The sequence below is a fragment of the Neolamprologus multifasciatus genome, chromosome 11 (assembly GCF_963576455.1).
Source record: "Neolamprologus multifasciatus chromosome 11, fNeoMul1.2, whole genome shotgun sequence".
Classification (NCBI taxonomy): domain Eukaryota; kingdom Metazoa; phylum Chordata; class Actinopteri; order Cichliformes; family Cichlidae; genus Neolamprologus; species Neolamprologus multifasciatus.
Window position 1 is genome coordinate 22,269,318 of NC_140449.1, and position 17,744 is coordinate 22,287,061.

A 17,744-nucleotide genomic window follows, 5' to 3' on the forward strand; every position below is an offset into this window, starting at 1 on the left:
TTTGTTTTTGTAATTATCAGAAACCACTGCAGGTGGTAGCTAACACAATAAAATTTTACCTTTCACTAAAACTACCTCATCACCTCAAACTGACCTTTGAGGTGACTTTAATTTGGACTGTTTGTAATAATATATTGAAATTTTTGTTCTTAAGAAAGAAAGAAAGAAAGAAAGGGACCAGTGGTGTATCCATAATTGGGGTATAGGGTGGCACCGACCTCCTCTGGTGTCTCTTCCACAACTAGTGCTATTTTATTTCTACGTGCTCAATCTCAATGTCAGTCACAATGACAGTAGACTAGCGTTGTTATATAACTTTTACTGAACTATGTTGTTATTGTACAGTAACACCAACAAATGTAAGGTTTCGCTTTGGCTTCCTCCCAAAGTCCAGAGACATGCAGTTAGCAGGGTTTGATTAACTGGTGATTCTAAATTGATCATAGGTGTGAATGTGAGAGTGAGTAATTGTCTGTCTCTCTGTTTACCTTGTGACAGACTCCAGGGGGAAAAAAATATTAAAGTAATGTAATTAAGATCAGATAGTTAGATGTATATGATAATTCAGTTCCTTTTAATTTAGGTACTTTAAAGTATTTTGATCCTAAACATTTCAACCAATCAATACCAGGGCCACTGGAAGCACTTAGTGATGTAATTAAGACACACCAAATCTAAATTATCAAAACAAAAGAAACCAGGATGCGTGAGAGGTTTTCTAGAGAATTTGCTAAATTCCAGACTGAGATTTGATGGACTGTACAGATTAAAGCTGATGAAGAATTACGGGTGGATTTGGGGGGGGGGTTCTTGTTAACCACCCACTGAGCCGGTCTCATGATTTCTGCATGACCGGGCTTTGTATCTGAGTTCTGGGCACACTGCCTTTTGTTTTTGGTGGGCGGCCGTCCGAACCAGCACAGAGCCTCTTTTCACCGTTTGCTCGCCCATCACTCCGCTCCGCACGCGGCCAGGAGCACATCCACCCCTTTCTCTCTCTCTGCAGCTGAGCGGAAGCTTGGCTGTGCCATTTCCTAACAAGTGATCGGCCCAGATCGGAAACTTTACGCATCGTGTGCTTTCGTCAAGAATGAGTAAGACAGGGCAACGTGCCGCCAAGCGCGTCTAGGTTTCTTTAAAACACACCCCGATAGGAAGGCGGACTTAATTTTGAAGGACTTAATAAGAGGTGCAGACACGAGGTTTATTATAAACTGGATACATAGAGGCTGGCACAAACCCAACAAAGCGGTAAAACTTTAATTTTTAAACTTGCTTTGCTGAGTCATTTATGTCATTTAGTTCTGTAAAAAGATGTACTTTGCTTGGACTTAATTGTTATATTCTTTAGTGATACTGCTCGTATAAAAGTGTTAAAATAGCCTGTTGGGTGTAAAGCATTTTTAAACTTTAATCCGGGCATCAGTTCAGCATCATCTCCGGCTCCATCGCACCACATGCGTTATTATTATGCTCTCTGTAGACGTCACTGATGCGTTATTTTGTGCTTTATATGGATAGGAAATAAGGCAGGGCAGTAATTTAATTGGGAAAGATGAGGTTATATCACTTTTTTCACTCTTTATAACTTTAAAACTGGGGAGCGAACATGTGGAGGGTGAACAGAAAAATAGAGGGAGGGGCTTACTGTCATTGCTCTAACGCATTCTCCATCACAACTGACAGATTCACACAGTGCCGCGAAGTGTCTCAACTGCCTGCGCATAGACTCTCCCTTAACAGAATCCATTAGGGGTACGTACTTTATAGCTCTTAATATATATAAGAGGCTTCTTTTCTTTGTAAACCTCAAGATCCATAAAGATTGTCTGATTCTGGATTTTGATCAAAATATGTTAAAGTGTGTGTTTGCTTTGCTCATTGTTTTTCAGGTTTTCCTGCTGACTGCTTGCACACAGGTTTGCGCATAAAGAATTAAGACCCCCGCTGTCCTTTCTGTGAACATCAAACAGAAGAGATCAGGATGCAGCATCTGGATGATGACAAGGTGAACATCATAGCCTTTCGCTTATGCTCTTGTATAAGTGTTGCTGGTATTGTTTTCATTGGCATTCATTTTCATTATCAGAAATCAATTTGAACCTTTTTGACAATGAGCCACATCCGTTACGCTGGAACGGATGCTGAGTTTCACTACCAAAAACCACCAAAGGATGAGTTTATGTGAGGCAAGTCAGAGTGAGCCTTATACAATAGACCTGCTGGTTTTCTGTATTTTTCCATGTTGGCAAAAGCAGGAGTGGCGGATGAGAGTTGAGCACTTCAGGGCATGAGTAAGAGAGTGTGATTGGGAGTCGAGACTGTTGGCTGGCAAGTCTGAACTTGAGCATGTCATAGTTCCTTGTTTTTATTGTGTCCTGCCTTGGAGAGAGGTGGGATGAGGGCATAGCAGTTCGACTGCAAACCTTCTTATAACAATGACACAATGTTTTGATGCGTGCAGCACAGAGGAGTTAGTGTTATTGCTCATATAAATGAGCTTTATGCACCTGCTTCCCTGCTACCTCTGAACTTAGCATTTTGCAAAGCATAGCTGCGGTTTCTCTTTTGTAAGACATTTCTTGCAGTTACTTCATTTTCTTGGTTATTTCTTAACTTTTTTCTTTACATAATCTTGGACAGGGCAGACAATTGCAAGATAGTATGAATGTGGAAGCTGAATTCTGCTTTCCGATTTTTATTATTATTTTAAGACGGGCTTCATTCTAGTCTAACTGCATGCACTTATTAATATTTTATTACTAAATTATTAATGTGAGAGGAAAAATCAGTCAGCAGTAAGACAAGAATTTAAGAGAGTCGAGTTCAGAAGGCGAAGTTCAAGCAGCTGCAGACTGATGCTTTCTTTTTTTCTTTTAGCTGAATCCTTAGTTGCAAACCAAAGTTGGACTACTATGCAAATTCTACTCCAAAGTCATTAAATAAAAATAGATATTGAGCAACACTGTGGGCTTGGCTGCTGATGTTACTAGTAACCTACAAATGACACATGCATAAACAAACATGTGAATGCATGACTGTACAACCGCATGCCTCGGGACAAGTCGATACAACCCTGAGTCAGATGTGTTATGGTTGTAAGATATGTAATGCTCCGCGCTCAGCTGGACACGCCCCAGTAAGAGGGGATTTTTTTAAGGGTGATTTTGAAGTCACATCTTAGGTAACACACACGTTTACACATGCACCCGCTACACTCAGCCTCCATCTCCTCCACAATCGGACGCACATAACACATTTGCTCTTCAGATCACGCAGTGCTAATGTCACTGTTATTCTCAAAAATGAGGTCACTTCCAACATTTTACCTTTTCTTCCCTCGCATCTAAAAGTCTTAGTTTGAATTAGAACTAACATGAATTGTGAAATTGTCTTTAGTTCACCAACGTATGTCCTCATTACTACCGCAGTTTTCTAAAAGCAGGACTGACTGCAACCGCACAGACCCCACACATTATTGAATGTCACAAATAGCTAATTCCCTAACACCTGTACATTTAGCTTGTTTTAAGCGGTTATATCTCAGTGAGAAGCAGAGCAGCGTGCAGCCTCAGTCCCAGTGAAATATTTTCACTTATCAGCCCTCTGTCTTTATTTGGTTCATCAGTTCCTCTTGCACGCGGTTTCATTCTGAGCCATGAGATATTTTCTGATAACTACAGCGCAAGTACTTTTTCATTCTGAGCCATGTGGCAGTTTAAGATAGCTACATTGCACCAGCATTTTCCTGTTTTGGTCATAGTACGGGCATTTGGTTTCCTGTAAAAATGTAGCATTTGAAAAAAGGCTTAACCACATGCAAAAATGGGCAGCTTGTTTGAGGCAGTCTGTGAGCAGCTGTTTCGAAGTCAGAATGTTGCTAATATTGAGGCACTCTGTTCTCAAAAACTTTCAAGATGTTTTATCTGTCCAGACTGTGATATCATGTACGATAAATGGACAAGTCTGTGTGCTTATCTTGGCAGGAATGTTTCTAAAAGTGTCTGTTTTTGACTTGACAAACTGTACAAAACAGGCTCCTAATCCATCTGATGAATGTTTCATGGATGCTGCTTAGTCGAGTTAATGTTGCATAAGCAGCAGATTTTGAAACTAGATGGATTAAACTTGATTAACATGGATTTCCTTTCATTAATGAGCCTGTTTGGACATTAGCCTTTGCTCATTAGATCGGAGACATGAAGGAAAGCTTTTGCAACAGTTCTTAGAGATTGTTATGTAACAATCTGTAAGGATGTAATCGTTAGGTTAGTTTTAAAGTCAAACCAAAACTTGGATCGAGAGTCACATTTTCTCTTTATGCTGCCCACACGCAGCATGACTGAAGTTTGGCGTCATTTAAACCTCAGTTCTCCTTAGCGGAATGACTTTAAATATTGGAAATGTCACTCCTCAAGCAAACCGTGCCAGTGTAAGGGATTAATGTGAGGTGTATTAGCTTGTTAGTATGCGCTAAGCCCATTTTAATTCTGAAACAAGCAGGAGCAAACACTCACAATAGGATTCAGACTTAGTCTCTCAGGGTGTCTTTAGCTACTTATCAGGGAAATACCTCAGAGCCACAAATCATGGTGCTTTGTTGCATTGCAGCGGGCCTACAGTTACTAATGCAGCGATGCGAAAACAAGAAGCAAGAACAGATGGAGAAAGGCTCATTGTTTGTAATTACCAGTGTGACTGTAAACAACGAAAGCTTTGTAGAGCCCAGAAGAGGACATTCAAACTGAGGGACTGATTGGAGAGAGGCTTCATCTGCAATTTATTGTGGCGATAGATAATAACTCTATGTTTTCTCCTCTTTCAACAGCCCAAGAAGAAGTTGACGCCTTACCTTCTCTACTGCGTTTCAACAGCAGTCATCGGCTCCCTACAATTTGGCTACAACACCGGCGTCATCAATGCACCCGAGGAGGTGTGTGATTGATTGAGTTCATGCACAGTTTTTCCTACGTTTTCAAAAATGATAACATGTCACATTAACCCATTCACACACATTCATACAAGCACTTTTTTTTCTAAGTGCTTTCTATGTAACTTTCACACTCTTATTAAAAATTGTGAGCAACTAGGGATTGCCCAAGAATACCTTGGCATGCAGACGGGAGCAACCAGGAATCGAAACACCAGCCTTACGATTAGTTATCGTATCGTTAGTTACACGATTATCATTTAATTAAGGTGTGTTGACCCAGGGTGATGTCTAAAACCTGCAGGACACCGGCCCTTGAGGCCTGGAGTTGGATGCCCCTGACCTACATGTCTGCTCTCATTTGTATGCTCTCATGAGGATGGTAAAAGTTATACTGCCCCCATGTGGAAGAGTTAAAAACACCCCCTAAGTGCCACTACATCTGGTAGACTTTACTGATGTTTCATGAAATAATAATAATCTTAACACGCCAACCTTTTTTTGTTTGTTTTTTCAGAAACTGCGGACATTTTTCACTAATGTGTCTCAGAGCCGATACGGGGAGCCTTTTCAGTCACAGACAGTTACTCTGGTGTGGAGTTTTGCTGTGGCCATCTTTAGCGTGGGAGGCATGATCGGGTCCTTCTCTGTTGGAGCAGTGGTTAACAAATTTGGCAGGTGAGAAAATCAAAGATAAACACTGTGGTGGCGCGACCAAACGATCTACTACTGAGAGTGCGATACAGACTCTGATTTCTCTTCTGTTTTTGTGTCTTACTACCAGGCGAAAGTCCATGCTGATGAACAACATCCTGGCTCTACTGGGTGGCGGTATGATGGGACTGGCGACTCTGAGTCAATCTTTTGAGATGGTCATAATTGGCCGGTTCATCATCGGCGTGTTCTGCGGTCTATGCACGGGTCTGACGCCCATGTACGTGGGCGAGATCTCTCCCACCGCTGTCCGCGGAGCCTTCGGCACGCTGCACCAGCTGGGTGTAGTTATTGGCATCCTGGTGGCACAGGTACACAAACACGCTCAACACTAAACATGCAAACCGACATAATAATCGTTTCCTTTTTATAGAAGGCCACATTTACTCTCAACAGGTACCGAAATTTAGATGAGCATAAATAAACAAAACACATCATGTTTTATAAGCTGTGTGTAACAGTGTGTATAATGAAAGAGGAAACAGACACTGCTCTGATAAAAGGCAGTGTAGCTAAAAACACTGAAGAGCTCACACTTTTCTGCACGTACCTGTGTGTGTCTGTGTACTCATAGCTGAAAGAGAAGAATTTCATATACAAGGAGTAAATTGACTCAAATGGGTCAATTTTATGCACCTCATTCCCTCATTATTTTTGCTGTGTGTTCCTCAGATCTTTGGTCTGGAGTTTTTGCTGGGCTCAGACACTCTGTGGCCTCTCCTGCTCGCTCTGACTATCCTGCCTGCAGTACTGCAGACAATCATGCTGCCCTTTTGCCCTGAAAGCCCTCGCTACCTCTTCATTGTTCTCAAACAAGAGGAGGAGGCTAGAAAAGGTCAGTCTTAAGTCAGTCTGCATACTTACAAACCAAGTTGGCGACGTCGGGTTAGTGACACCGACTCTGACTGATTTTTAATGATGTGTGGGAAACTTTACTTTGTTATATAATGCTCCGAGCTGCTTTTTTCTTACTTATACTTACATCCTCCTCCTATTTCTTTGATCTATTTTACTTTTTGTAGCTCTGGTGCGTCTGCGTGGCACTGAAGACGTGGATGATGACATTCAAGAGATGAAGGAAGAAGGGATGAAGATGGCCATGGAAAAGAAAGTGACCATCTTAGAACTGTTCCGCTCGCCAAACTATCGCCAGCCAATCATTATCGCTATTATCCTGCAGCTCTCCCAGCAGCTGTCTGGCATCAACGCTGTGAGTAGACGTCACATCCTATAATACAGCGACGTGATAGGGATATAATTAGCACATGTCAAACTGGGAGAAAGTGTAATGTGAGAAAAGCAATGTTTAACGTTAGCCACGAATGCTTAAAGGAGCATTCATTGAAATTGCACAAATGTTTTTGACAAGCACGTAAGAAGATGTGCTTCTTGGCTTCAGGCAATGTTAGATTGAGTTGAATAATTTGAGGCTGATTGGAAGAAGATAAGCACAGTGGTATTTAATAGCTATTTTGTTAATAAGGTCATGTAACCGGGCTGACTAAATTCATTAGCAGCTGCTGTGTCTGACCTGACAATCACTGTGAAGGAGCCTGGAGCTAAAGGCTGCAACATAACCCATATCACTCACCAGAAAGACGCTGGTGCAGTTTTACACGCTGCTACGTGTATTGTTTTTTGTGCAACCGTTCCAAAACGTGCATTTATCAGATTTTTTATAGTCAAATGACCACACGTGGAGAATTTCCGCTCAACTCTGCACTGTATCCTTGCACTTTCACCGCTCTCAGCAACCTTGTTTCCAGCCTCAGCAGGAGGAAAGAAACCATTAAAGCCACTGTGTGACTACTGTAGCTGCTGAGCATAAAGGAGAATTTTGTTACAAGAGAATCAGATAATATATCAGGGGTTAGTGATGAGGCAAAAAAAAGAGAGGAAAAAACTGAGTGTAATAGAAAATAAACAGAAATGTATGAGTAAATAAACACATAATTACAAAAACTTACAATATGATAAAAAAATTACAAAACTTTCTGTTAGTCTTGTTGTGATGGAAAAGAAAAATACCCTAAATTTGATAGTATTAAGTGTTCACATCGTTTCACTTCTTTTCATGTTGCTAGACTCAAATGCAAGTCTTGCTCCAAATCTGCAGCATCAACTTCAACTGTTTTTTTTGATCTGCCAAAAATCTAAAGCAAACTGATGCATGTGCAGTCAAATCATGTTCTGAGCACTTTTTATTAACTGACTTTTCCTTCACTTCCTCTTTCAGGTCTTTTACTACTCCACAGGCATCTTTAGTAACGCTGGTGTATCTGAGCCCATCTACGCCACCATCGGCGCTGGAGTCGTCAACACAGTGTTTACTGTTGTCTCTGTAAGTGTCTGAGTGCGCAGGTGGTTTAGTTAATTTAGTGCAGGTTAAATATTATGTTAAATGTCAGTTGATAATTGTGTTTCTTTGAACTCCAGCTCTTCCTGGTTGAACGGGCGGGACGCAGGACGTTGCACCTGATTGGACTGGCTGGAATGGCCATCTGCGCCCTGATCATGACCATCTCCCTATCCTTAGTGGTGAGTTCGTCATTATAAAATAAAAATGAGAAGCCAGCCTATTACTGCTGCATTTACATCTTTTCCTCATGCTCTCTGTTTCTTTCTCTGAGCAGAAGACCACCCCATCTCTAAGTTATCTGGCAATTGTGGCTGTGTTTGGCTTTGTTGCCAGTTTTGAGATGGGTCCAGGTCCCATCCCCTGGTTCATCGTGGCTGAGCTCTTCTCCCAGGGGCCCCGACCTGCAGCCATGGCCATCTCTGGTTTCTCAAACTGGACTGCCAACTTCCTGGTGGGGCTGGGTTTCCCTAGACTGGAGGTATTTTTCACATTTATCATCCCTGCAGAAAATGTTCACATGCACACACATGTACAAATATTAGTCGTCTTCCAGTTTGTCTCATAACAAACATCCCTCTGATTTTCCCAGGAAATTTGTGGCCCTTACGTCTTCATCATCTTCATGGTCCTCCTCATCCTGTTCTTCATCTTTACCTACCTACGAGTTCCTGAGACAAAAGGGAGGACCTTTGACGACATTGCACAGGGATTCGCCGCCAGGGTGGAAAAACCCTCCCATTCCACGGTGCCTGAGGCAGTTGTGGTTGAAAACAAAGAGCCTGCACCGATGTCCCCCACAGAAAAAGTTCCCATGGTGAATCTTCCTTCAGAAGCAAAATGAAAAACTGTAGAAGATACGAAGGAAGATTTGGTGCAAAACAAAGCAGACAAACATGGGCCTTGCACATAGCTAGTGTAAAAATTCTATTATTATATATACTATTTTATATTTATATATTAAGTTATATTGCATAAGTCAGAAATAATGAAAGGTGTGTGTTTGGAAGAAGCCATTTCAGTGTACTAATGCAAAAAATAGGTTTTGGTATTTTATATGTGTGCTTTTAAAGTGCCTTTTTTAAAAAAATGAAAGAGTGTTTTTAAAGATCCCTCCCAGCTAGAAATGCTTAATTAATGGACAGAATTCCTCTTTAATCCTGCTTTAAACACGGTCTACACTTAAATGAATTACCAGTATTTAAGGTTTGTTGACATTTCCAGTGCCAGCTCCCATCCTTTTTTACCTTATAAGAGGATCAGCATATGTTCTGTGTGAGGTCTTCAGCTACCAACAGTGTTAAAAGGTTGCAGGATTTGGGGGTTTATGTATTGAGGTCAAGCTTGAAAAGACGGATTTGGAGTTTGGTTGTTTGACCCGCAAAAAAGAAAAGATTGACTTGCTGTCCTCTCTGAAATGCCTTGTTGCCTGCCTTGAGGCAGAAAAAAAGCACTGAGGGGGGTTTAGCAGCAGTTCCTCTCCACTTCAGGTCCATATAGATTTTGAATAAATATATTTATGCATGTAGAAAACAAAGACTTCCTTTCATCTAGCAGTAGCACCAAATACCCTGACAGCAGAGGATGTCTCTGCTTGTCCGCTGTTTGGATGCGACAGCGTTTGTGCCGAGAAATAAATAAAACAAGGCGAGTTCTGTAAGCCGGAGCCGTCTGCATCAAATGTAATATTTGTATGAGGACGAGAGAGACGTAGTCTAGCACCGCCAAGCCTGAACAAAGCCTCTTTAAGGCTTCTCAAAAAAAACAAAAGCTTACCTCTTTAGTTTGCAGATATCACTGCAGGGTACAAAGTAGAACGAGAAAAAAAAAATGCTCAGCTCAGATTGGATTTTAGAAACTCAGGTGGCCAAATGTGTATGTTTATAGCTCCCAACTGTTACAGCACAGAAAAGATATTTATCCACCACTGTACTTGAAACTCTTTCCACATCTGTAGAGCATTTGAGAGAAGCAGCTATTGCAAAGTAGGTCGTAAAATAAAATACAGTTTTAAAGCAGTGTTTTAAAGTATTTGCTAGTGTGAAACTGTTACCTCATTTGAGGGATGTGTAAAAGCACATTGCGGTCTACTGATAACTAAATGCACATCTCAGTCAAAACAGGTCATTACACACGCTTGACGATGTTGAATTTAAAAAAAAAACACTACGTGAATTGTATTTATTTTAGAACCGAAGAGTCGTTGTTTGCATTTGTTTCTAACTGTTTGAAATGATGTGTATGTATTGTAAAGGCTCCAGTTGCTGCACACTGATCAGCTGCTGCAGCACATGATGTGTCGGTGTTTGCAGAGCAGCATCTTCTTCTGGGTGTGCACAAACTGATGAGCTTAGCAGGGTTATGTTAGCACTTTGGCAGTCAGACCACTGAATAATGATTGCGCATACTGTTTGCGCCTGCTAGATGCAAATGTGTCGCATGTGCTCGAGACGTGTGCGGTTTTCACTTGTCCTGTGAAACCTGTTACTTCCACCTTGATTTTTCTTGCACTCTGCACTCCTAGTGTCACTGTATCAGATGCAGTTGTGTTGCTTTGCAGTTTTCACATTTTTAATATGTATATTTTGCTCTTTTGTTATCTCTTTTTTGTTTGTGTAAATAAACAGAAGCAATTAGCCAAGTTGAGCGTGTGTCAGAGTTAGAGATGACCTTTGCTGCTCTGCATTTCGTGCGAGACACTTGGCTTAGAGAAACCAAGAAGAAAAAGTTTTACATGTTTCAAGGGAAAAGCGCCGCCTGACTAATGAGCGTAAACATGAGTTTTGTGAGTTTATAAGGCCACAAGTCAAAGCCAGTTAGTTATCATGAATGTTTAATGTTAACTGTCGCTCCGTGGTAATCCATCGGGCAACCACTTCTCCACTGCAGCGTTTCCTTCTTGTTTCGCTGTGGAAAAACCTCAGTGAGCTGTGAGGCGCGGTATTACAACACAAGCCACGAGCGCCGCTGTTGATGAATCGGGTTTAAATAATACATTCGTGTATTGTGTTGACATTATTGTTATGAGCTCAAAAATCAAATCAGAAGACGCAGAGGGAACTTCCTGTGATCTGTTTTTAAATCACTGATCTCGTGTTTGTGAGGTCACATCCAAAGGGACTCGCTTTTCAGAATAGCAAAAAGACACTGATTAAGAATTTGCTCGCAGACAAAACTGAGGCGAAAGTCAATATTAACGGTTTTTGTCATTAGTCTTGTAATACATTATCCGTCTTCAGTTTAAGCTGCGATCATGGCTCAAATTTCCATAATGCTTTGACAGATGAAGAATCTGCTGAGTACCTGTGGGCTACAGATATTTTACATCCCACTATTTGTTTACGTGCCTGCATCACACTGAATTCATTAAAAGCTGTTAGCGACTCCAGTTTTCCATGATTTCTAAGCAGATTAATCATTTATTCACAATGATTGGAGTCACACTGAATCGGGTCTGTGTGACAGACTAAACCCCATACCTGTGCTCCAAAAGGGTGATCTCATTTCTAAGCACCTATGTGGACAACCAGACTGAGATTGAAATTTCTCCCCTAGTGGGGCGCACAAGTCAATTGTAGATGTTTACATATTTGTCTGACAATCACAAAGGTGCCCAGTTTGATTCCATGAGGACACACAAATCCCTTGGCTGTTGTGTCAGAGGGCCATCTGGCATAAAAATCTGCTAAATCCAAGATGTAAAGCTACCTGCCCTGAGTGGAAGCTGAAATTACCTTTTTCCCTTTTTTGCTTATATCAAAATTTTTCTGACGATGGACAAGATAAGCTTCAGTCTGATTGGTCGCTTTAGCTATACAATATAATCTTCCATTTCCTGTTTGGCTTTACCTTGTGTACCTCCGCCCATCGAAGAAGCACACAGCCTTTGGTAAGGGGCCCCCCGGCTGGCTGGGAATGGGGCCATCTAACTGTGTCAAACCCACACAGCACATCTCCCTGCAAGAGTCCACAGCAGTTACTCACAGCAGTGAACTGGAGCATGAAAGCCCATCAACAAGCTGCAGTACTGCAGGCTGGCCAGCTAGTGGCGTGCACAGACCAGAAGGGCTGCTCAGATGTGTGTGTGTGAGCCTGAGTGTGAGTCTACATACTGTCTGGATGAGCTGTCCTATGAGGCGAGGAGTGTGTCTGAGAGAGTAGGGTGGTGGTTGTGGTGGAGGGCTGTTAGAGCATGAAGCCACATGAAGGATGGCGAGCGTCCCAAAAAACGTGTCTAAATTATATTCATTTTCCATAAAGGTTGAGCTGAGTGAGATCAAGAAAAACAGCAAAAAGTTGGTCACTCACATGCCACAGCTTGAAAAAATGCGGGTTAGCACAGTGTCCAGACATGAGAGGGATGCCACAGCCTGCCAGCCACCGTTGCAATGGATGCCGTTAGTCGTGTCTAGACGGCTGTTTTAAAGACCAGAAAAACTTGTTTATTAATTCTCTCCCTTCGCTCTCTGTCACTCTCTTGTCGTCTCTCCTCTCTGTCTTTGTTTCTCCCATATAAGAAAATAAACCCTCTCTCCCACTTTCCTCCTCTCACTCGTTCTCTCCTCCTGTCTCTGTGACAACGGTGTTTTGTTTACTTCCTCACTTGGCAGCGTACTTATTGTATCTGCTGCTCTGTAAATATTTTTCTGCTTCCCTCATCCATTCATCCATCCACCCCCCATCCTCTCTCTCTCTTTTTCTTAGATAAAGGGAGCAAACAGACTCCACCCCCTCTCCACCCCCCCACCTCTTGCTCTGTCACACACACTCACTCTATCTCCCTCTTTCTCTTTCATACTCTCTCCCTCCCTCTCTCCCTGTCAGTGTCATTCTGTAGTGGAGATGTGGAGTGTCTTTCTGTCTCTCTGTCTGTTTTTCCAGCCTAACTCAGCTGAGGAAGGTAAGAACCAAACTTTCGATTGCATTTATTCACGTCAAACCTGTGACCGCACGCGTGTGTGTGTGTATGTGTGTGTGTGTGGTCACAAAGCTTGATGGCGTGTTTGTACAGTGTTCTCATCACGTTCCTGAAACAAGTCCACAAGTGAAGGATGGGCACTTAGTATGCAACTGTTATAGCTCTCTAAGAACAAGCTTCTGTGGGAATTAATGGGACTTTGACAATGTGTGAAACTGTGGCACATTAGTCTGCCACGCTACGAGTCAAGCCACCCTGGATTATGAGTCTCCCACCTGCACCTTGGGACCCCCGGAATAATTACCACCTTTACCCCTGCTTAGACAGCCCTTAGTTTTCTGGGCTCTGTATTGTGTCTCAAAGCAACAGTGCACGTAAATGTGCATGCAGATGCTTGTGTGCACCACTGTAGAAGCACATCAGATAGTAGTTTGTTGGCACGGAAGGGCCAGGTGCGTGCCAGGACCTATCAAGCTCCGGCAACAAAAGGATATGGAAATAAGGCAGAAGCCAAATGAATAATAAGCCGCATAACCCCGTCTCTTTGCTATGCACTCGGTGACCTACCACCCCCCTCCCGTGTCACACATGATCTCATGGATGTGACAGCCGCAGGCCCCCTCTTCATCTTATCATTGCCCCCCCTTTTTATTTCTTTTGCACTGGTGTCCTTAAAGCATGTCTCCTGTTTCTCCTGTTTCTCCAGTTCTCTCTTGGTAACTTTTAATGCTTCGCTTACATAAATGGAAAGAATGTATGCCTTAAAAAGTGCAAGACTGAGTGACTGTTTGTGTGTGTCAGAGAGAGAGAAAGAGAAAGAGAGCGAGTGACAGACAGTCTGAAAAAGATGGATAATTAAGTGAGACTGGGCTGACTTGAGAAACCTGCAAAAACATGATGACTCAAACTGGCTTTGTACATATATATATATATATATATATATATATATATATATATATATATATATATATATATATATATATATATATGTGTGTGTGTGTGTGTGTGTATATATATATATATATATATATATATATATATATATATATATGTGTGTGTGTGTGTGTGTGTGTGTGTGTGTCTCCATATGTGTGTGGCTATAGGTGCATACATGCCTTTAGATTTGGCCTATACATAGCTCCCGCTCCTACACCCTGTCCCCAGCACTAGAGAGGGTGTCAGCAGTCAGCACGCAATTACTTTCAAAGGATATGCCTCTATGTTGCAAAGAGCTGCACCTGTTCGCGCTCATCTTCTTCTTTGGCTTTAGTTTACTGCGAGGTGTGTGTCAGTAATAGTCTGTTACAGTGGTAACTTATATGTCAGCCTCACGCCGTGGATTCGAGCCGCGCGTGTAACAGATGGCTTGGACTAAGATGAGACAGAATGACTGCGAGGAGAGAGGCCGGGCAGTGTAACGAGCCCATACTGACTCTGTGTAATTGAAACAGAGCTCGACATAATACAGTATTAACCCAATAGCATGGGCGTCCCTATAAATCCACATGAAGTGAAACATCCAGTTACATCGTGAATGGACGGTTTGGCATCTGCCTCGGCTTTCATCGCAGCAAATGACGTCTGGACCGGCTGGATATAGCTGCACGTTAACTATTTTTAAAGTCGTTCTTTCTATTGTGAAATGTGAGCCATCTGCTTTTCAAGTACACTATATCTGCATCAAAAATACGAATTATTGTCTATTTTTATATCACAAGATATGAGGAAGTGTCATTTTTTTCAAGTTTCCTCTAGGTTAAAAAAACCCTAAATCTTTGCCGCTTCTCATGAAGACAAATCACAAGAGGTGTGTGCGACAACTGATTTGCATCTCTCAAATGCAGCCATGTGTAAGTGTTGCTCCATTCGCCCACATGCATTGTTGATGTGGAGCCTCTGAACTGTACGAATCTGTGTCGAGGATTGCGTGTTCACTTTGGATTAACACCTCACACCCAAGGAAGGGCCTGAACGGGAGACACACCTGATGCCCCTCCGGCCCTTTCCGTCATAGCCGAGCGGAGTTGCAGCGATGCTCACTGAACCATGCGGTTCCAGGAATTAACCTTGCACTGTTAGTTAAACTTGTTTCATGCCTTGAAAAGGCAATCTCTTCTGATTATCACCAGATGGCAACAGGCTGCTCAAAAAATTTATAGATTTTTTATTTTAACGACAACATTGATTAATGAATTCATTTCTCTCAACGTAAAATAAAATGTTTCTTCTATAATTCTACTTAATTACATTTACATTTTATTTTTTACTCCCTACACTTAATTCCATTCAATTCCATTTTATTTCTATAGCTCCAAATCTAATACGTATTGTAAGGTAAAGAGGTAGAGGAAGATATTACAGAGAAAACACCAGCAATCAGACGATGCCCTATGAGCAAGCACTTCCCAACACTGAGAAGGAAAAACCCGGAAACCGAAGTAGGCTCAGGGAGGGGCAGCCATTACCTGCCATCGGTTGGGAGTGAGGACGGGCGGAGCCTATTCCAACCATCATAGGGCAAGTGGACGGGTTGTCAGTCTATCGCAGGGCTTCACATAAAGATTTTACAAAAAACCCCATATGATGTTATAAAATATCTCCCTAAATTTTTGCAGAACTTTTTACAAAAAAAGCAGCCAGCTGTTACCACTTTACCAAACAGCACCATTTAAATATCACATTTGAAACAGGTCAATGTCAAAAACTAATTTGTACAGAAAGACTTTGTTTCTCTCATCACCCTTCAAATGTGCTGTGAATCTACCACTAACCTACACCAGCACTATAAAAGTATAAAAACCTACTGTCTCCCTGTTGGTTACGTTTTGAGCTAGCTATCCTTCTCCTTCTTCTTTTTCTTTCTGCGGCTGCTCCCTTTAGGGGTTGGCAAGTGGATCATCTCCTTTCATCTCACCCTATCCCTAGCATCCTCCTCTGTCACACCAACCCTCTGCATGTCCTCTTTCACTACAGCCATCGTCCTTTTCCTTCTGTCTTTGTCCAGCATATCCACTATCTCTCCTCTGCACATGTCCGAACCATCGCAGGCTTGCCTCTCTGACTTCATCTTCTCATCCCTCTCTATCTTCAGCCAACAGTAGCGCAGTTTCCACCGGCAGCCACTGTTTTGATTTCTTTATGTTATTCTGCTTTCTTGCCTCTCTTTACTTTGTTGGGTTCTTTTGCTTTCACCTGTTTAACTTTGGAAGTTGTTGTCACCTATGTTTGACTTTGACTTTTGCCTCGTTCCTGTGACTGTCATTATTCTCTGCACCTATTTCTGATTTCCACTTCCCTTATTACACTGTGAAGCATTGTCATAGCGTCTGTCAATCTCCCCTCTTGTGCTCTCTGTTTTGCCTGGCTCCCTATGATGGCCTTTTGGATATCGGTTTGTTTTCCTTTTGGACTTTAATTTTTTTGGAGTTGGACTGCCAGCTAAATAAAGGTCCATTTTTGTCATTTGGTGTCTGTCTGGGTCCTGCATTTTGGTCCTGCTTTCAAATACTGTGACAGCTACATCATTACAATGCTGCTTACAGACTGATGCATCAGTATTATGGATGTAATGATGCAAGAGGCCATTTTTCTGCAAGTAAGATCCTTTTACCTTGATATTTTAAGTGCATACTGCTGATAACGAGTCCATCTAGCCACTCTATACACACTGCTTTACTGCTGCTTTAAATTAAATAAAGGACACGAATCCTTCTTGAAACACCAGACTGCATAAATTTAAAGCCATGTTGACATTCTCACTCTAAGGTCATCTGGGCCATCTTTCTTGCTGTCTCTGGTTTTAACTGGGTATTAATTAGGCAGAGTACCCTCCCTATCCAAGGCGTAATAAGCCACTCTTTCAGGACATGATCAACTAGAGAAAGTGCGATAAGAAAATAAATGGCATGCTTGTCACAGTGGGAGTGCTGCAGAACGGATGCCGCTAAAAGCCCTCAGCAGCTTCTTGGACACGTCCTTCCATCCTGCATGTGCACGGGGCTGTAGTAACCAAGAAATCACACGCTGGTGGGAAGTGGAGGACTCAACTCAACCCATCATTGACACTACAACACTTAACTGTGACCCAGCTTTATTTTTAGTTCCAGCATGCTGAGAGCTTTGTAATGATATTAGGCCACTTTTATTAAAATGAATGACACATCTGCCATTTGTGATATAAGAGGTTCAGCCAAGACTCTCCACTTTGAGCCAGGCAATGTCGTGGCAGATAGCGTCACAGATAATACGCCTGTGTGGACAGGCAACGAGTTAGAGCCAAAAAAAATAAAAAATGCTAAAAGATGAACACGTGGCATGGCCCGCTGTAACACTGGAATGCAGTTTTTAGTTTTGAATTTCACATTAAAGCAGTTGCCTGGCAGTTTGGGTGCTGGCACCAATCAAACGGACAGAGAGCTGAGTTAGGCTGTTGAAGGCTTCACTAATGAGAAATGACACAGTGGGTTTGAATTAAACTGATCTCTTGCATTCCTTCATCTGGCAGCGGTGAGGGTTGAGGGTGGAGAAGATGATGTTTTCGGCTTCTGTTTTTGGTGGTAACTGGATATCTATTAATGGAGGAGTCAAGCCTGTTTAGAAGAAACTTTTACGTTTTTGTCTTTGTACACATTACTCCACTCGAGTGAATTATTATTCTTTTAACAACCAGCATGCCACTAGCAAAACATTTAGCATTCGGGTGAGGGGTAGGGATTAGGTTGGGTTAATGTCCCCCACTTTTTATAGTACTTTTACTTATTTGGATTAAGTGAAAACTATTTAAAATTGAAGCTGTTATGCCAAAATAATTATATGAAACTTTATTT

At 42.0% G+C, this 17,744-nt stretch overlaps 2 protein-coding genes across 2 annotated transcripts in view; both read left to right on the top strand.

Annotated features, from left to right (window-relative positions):
- The first annotated feature begins 918 nt into the window (after positions 1 to 918).
- Positions 919 to 10,120, top strand: slc2a3b (solute carrier family 2 member 3b). Its single transcript, XM_085176890.1, has 12 exons — positions 919 to 1,251; positions 1,687 to 1,755; positions 1,893 to 2,008; positions 4,829 to 4,933; positions 5,448 to 5,608; positions 5,715 to 5,955; positions 6,317 to 6,479; positions 6,667 to 6,854; positions 7,881 to 7,985; positions 8,081 to 8,182; positions 8,278 to 8,481; positions 8,593 to 10,120. Exons 3-12 carry the CDS (start codon positions 1,985 to 1,987, stop codon positions 8,842 to 8,844), a joined length of 1,545 nt encoding a protein of 514 aa, XP_085033016.1. The 5' UTR covers positions 919 to 1,251; positions 1,687 to 1,755; positions 1,893 to 1,984; the 3' UTR covers positions 8,845 to 10,120.
- Positions 10,121 to 12,760: 2,640 nt separating this feature from the next.
- The window catches only part of ephb6 (eph receptor B6), a 47,207-nt gene continuing 42,223 nt past the window's right edge, over positions 12,761 to 17,744 (top strand). The window contains exon 1 of the mRNA XM_085176888.1: positions 12,761 to 12,900. Coding sequence (XP_085033014.1) covers positions 12,843 to 12,900 — 58 coding nt within the window. The 5' untranslated portion in view covers positions 12,761 to 12,842. The remainder of the gene's footprint in view (positions 12,901 to 17,744) is intronic.

Excerpts from the sequence above, each read along its gene's own strand:
- slc2a3b (XM_085176890.1), top strand. The coding sequence starts at position 1,985 with ATGCAGCATCTGGATGATGACAAG. Across the intron at positions 6,855-7,880 it reads AGCTGTCTGGCATCAACGCT|GTCTTTTACTACTCCACAGG; the intron begins GTGAGTAGACGT and ends TTCCTCTTTCAG. Across the intron at positions 8,482-8,592 it reads TGGGTTTCCCTAGACTGGAG|GAAATTTGTGGCCCTTACGT; the intron begins GTATTTTTCACA and ends TGATTTTCCCAG.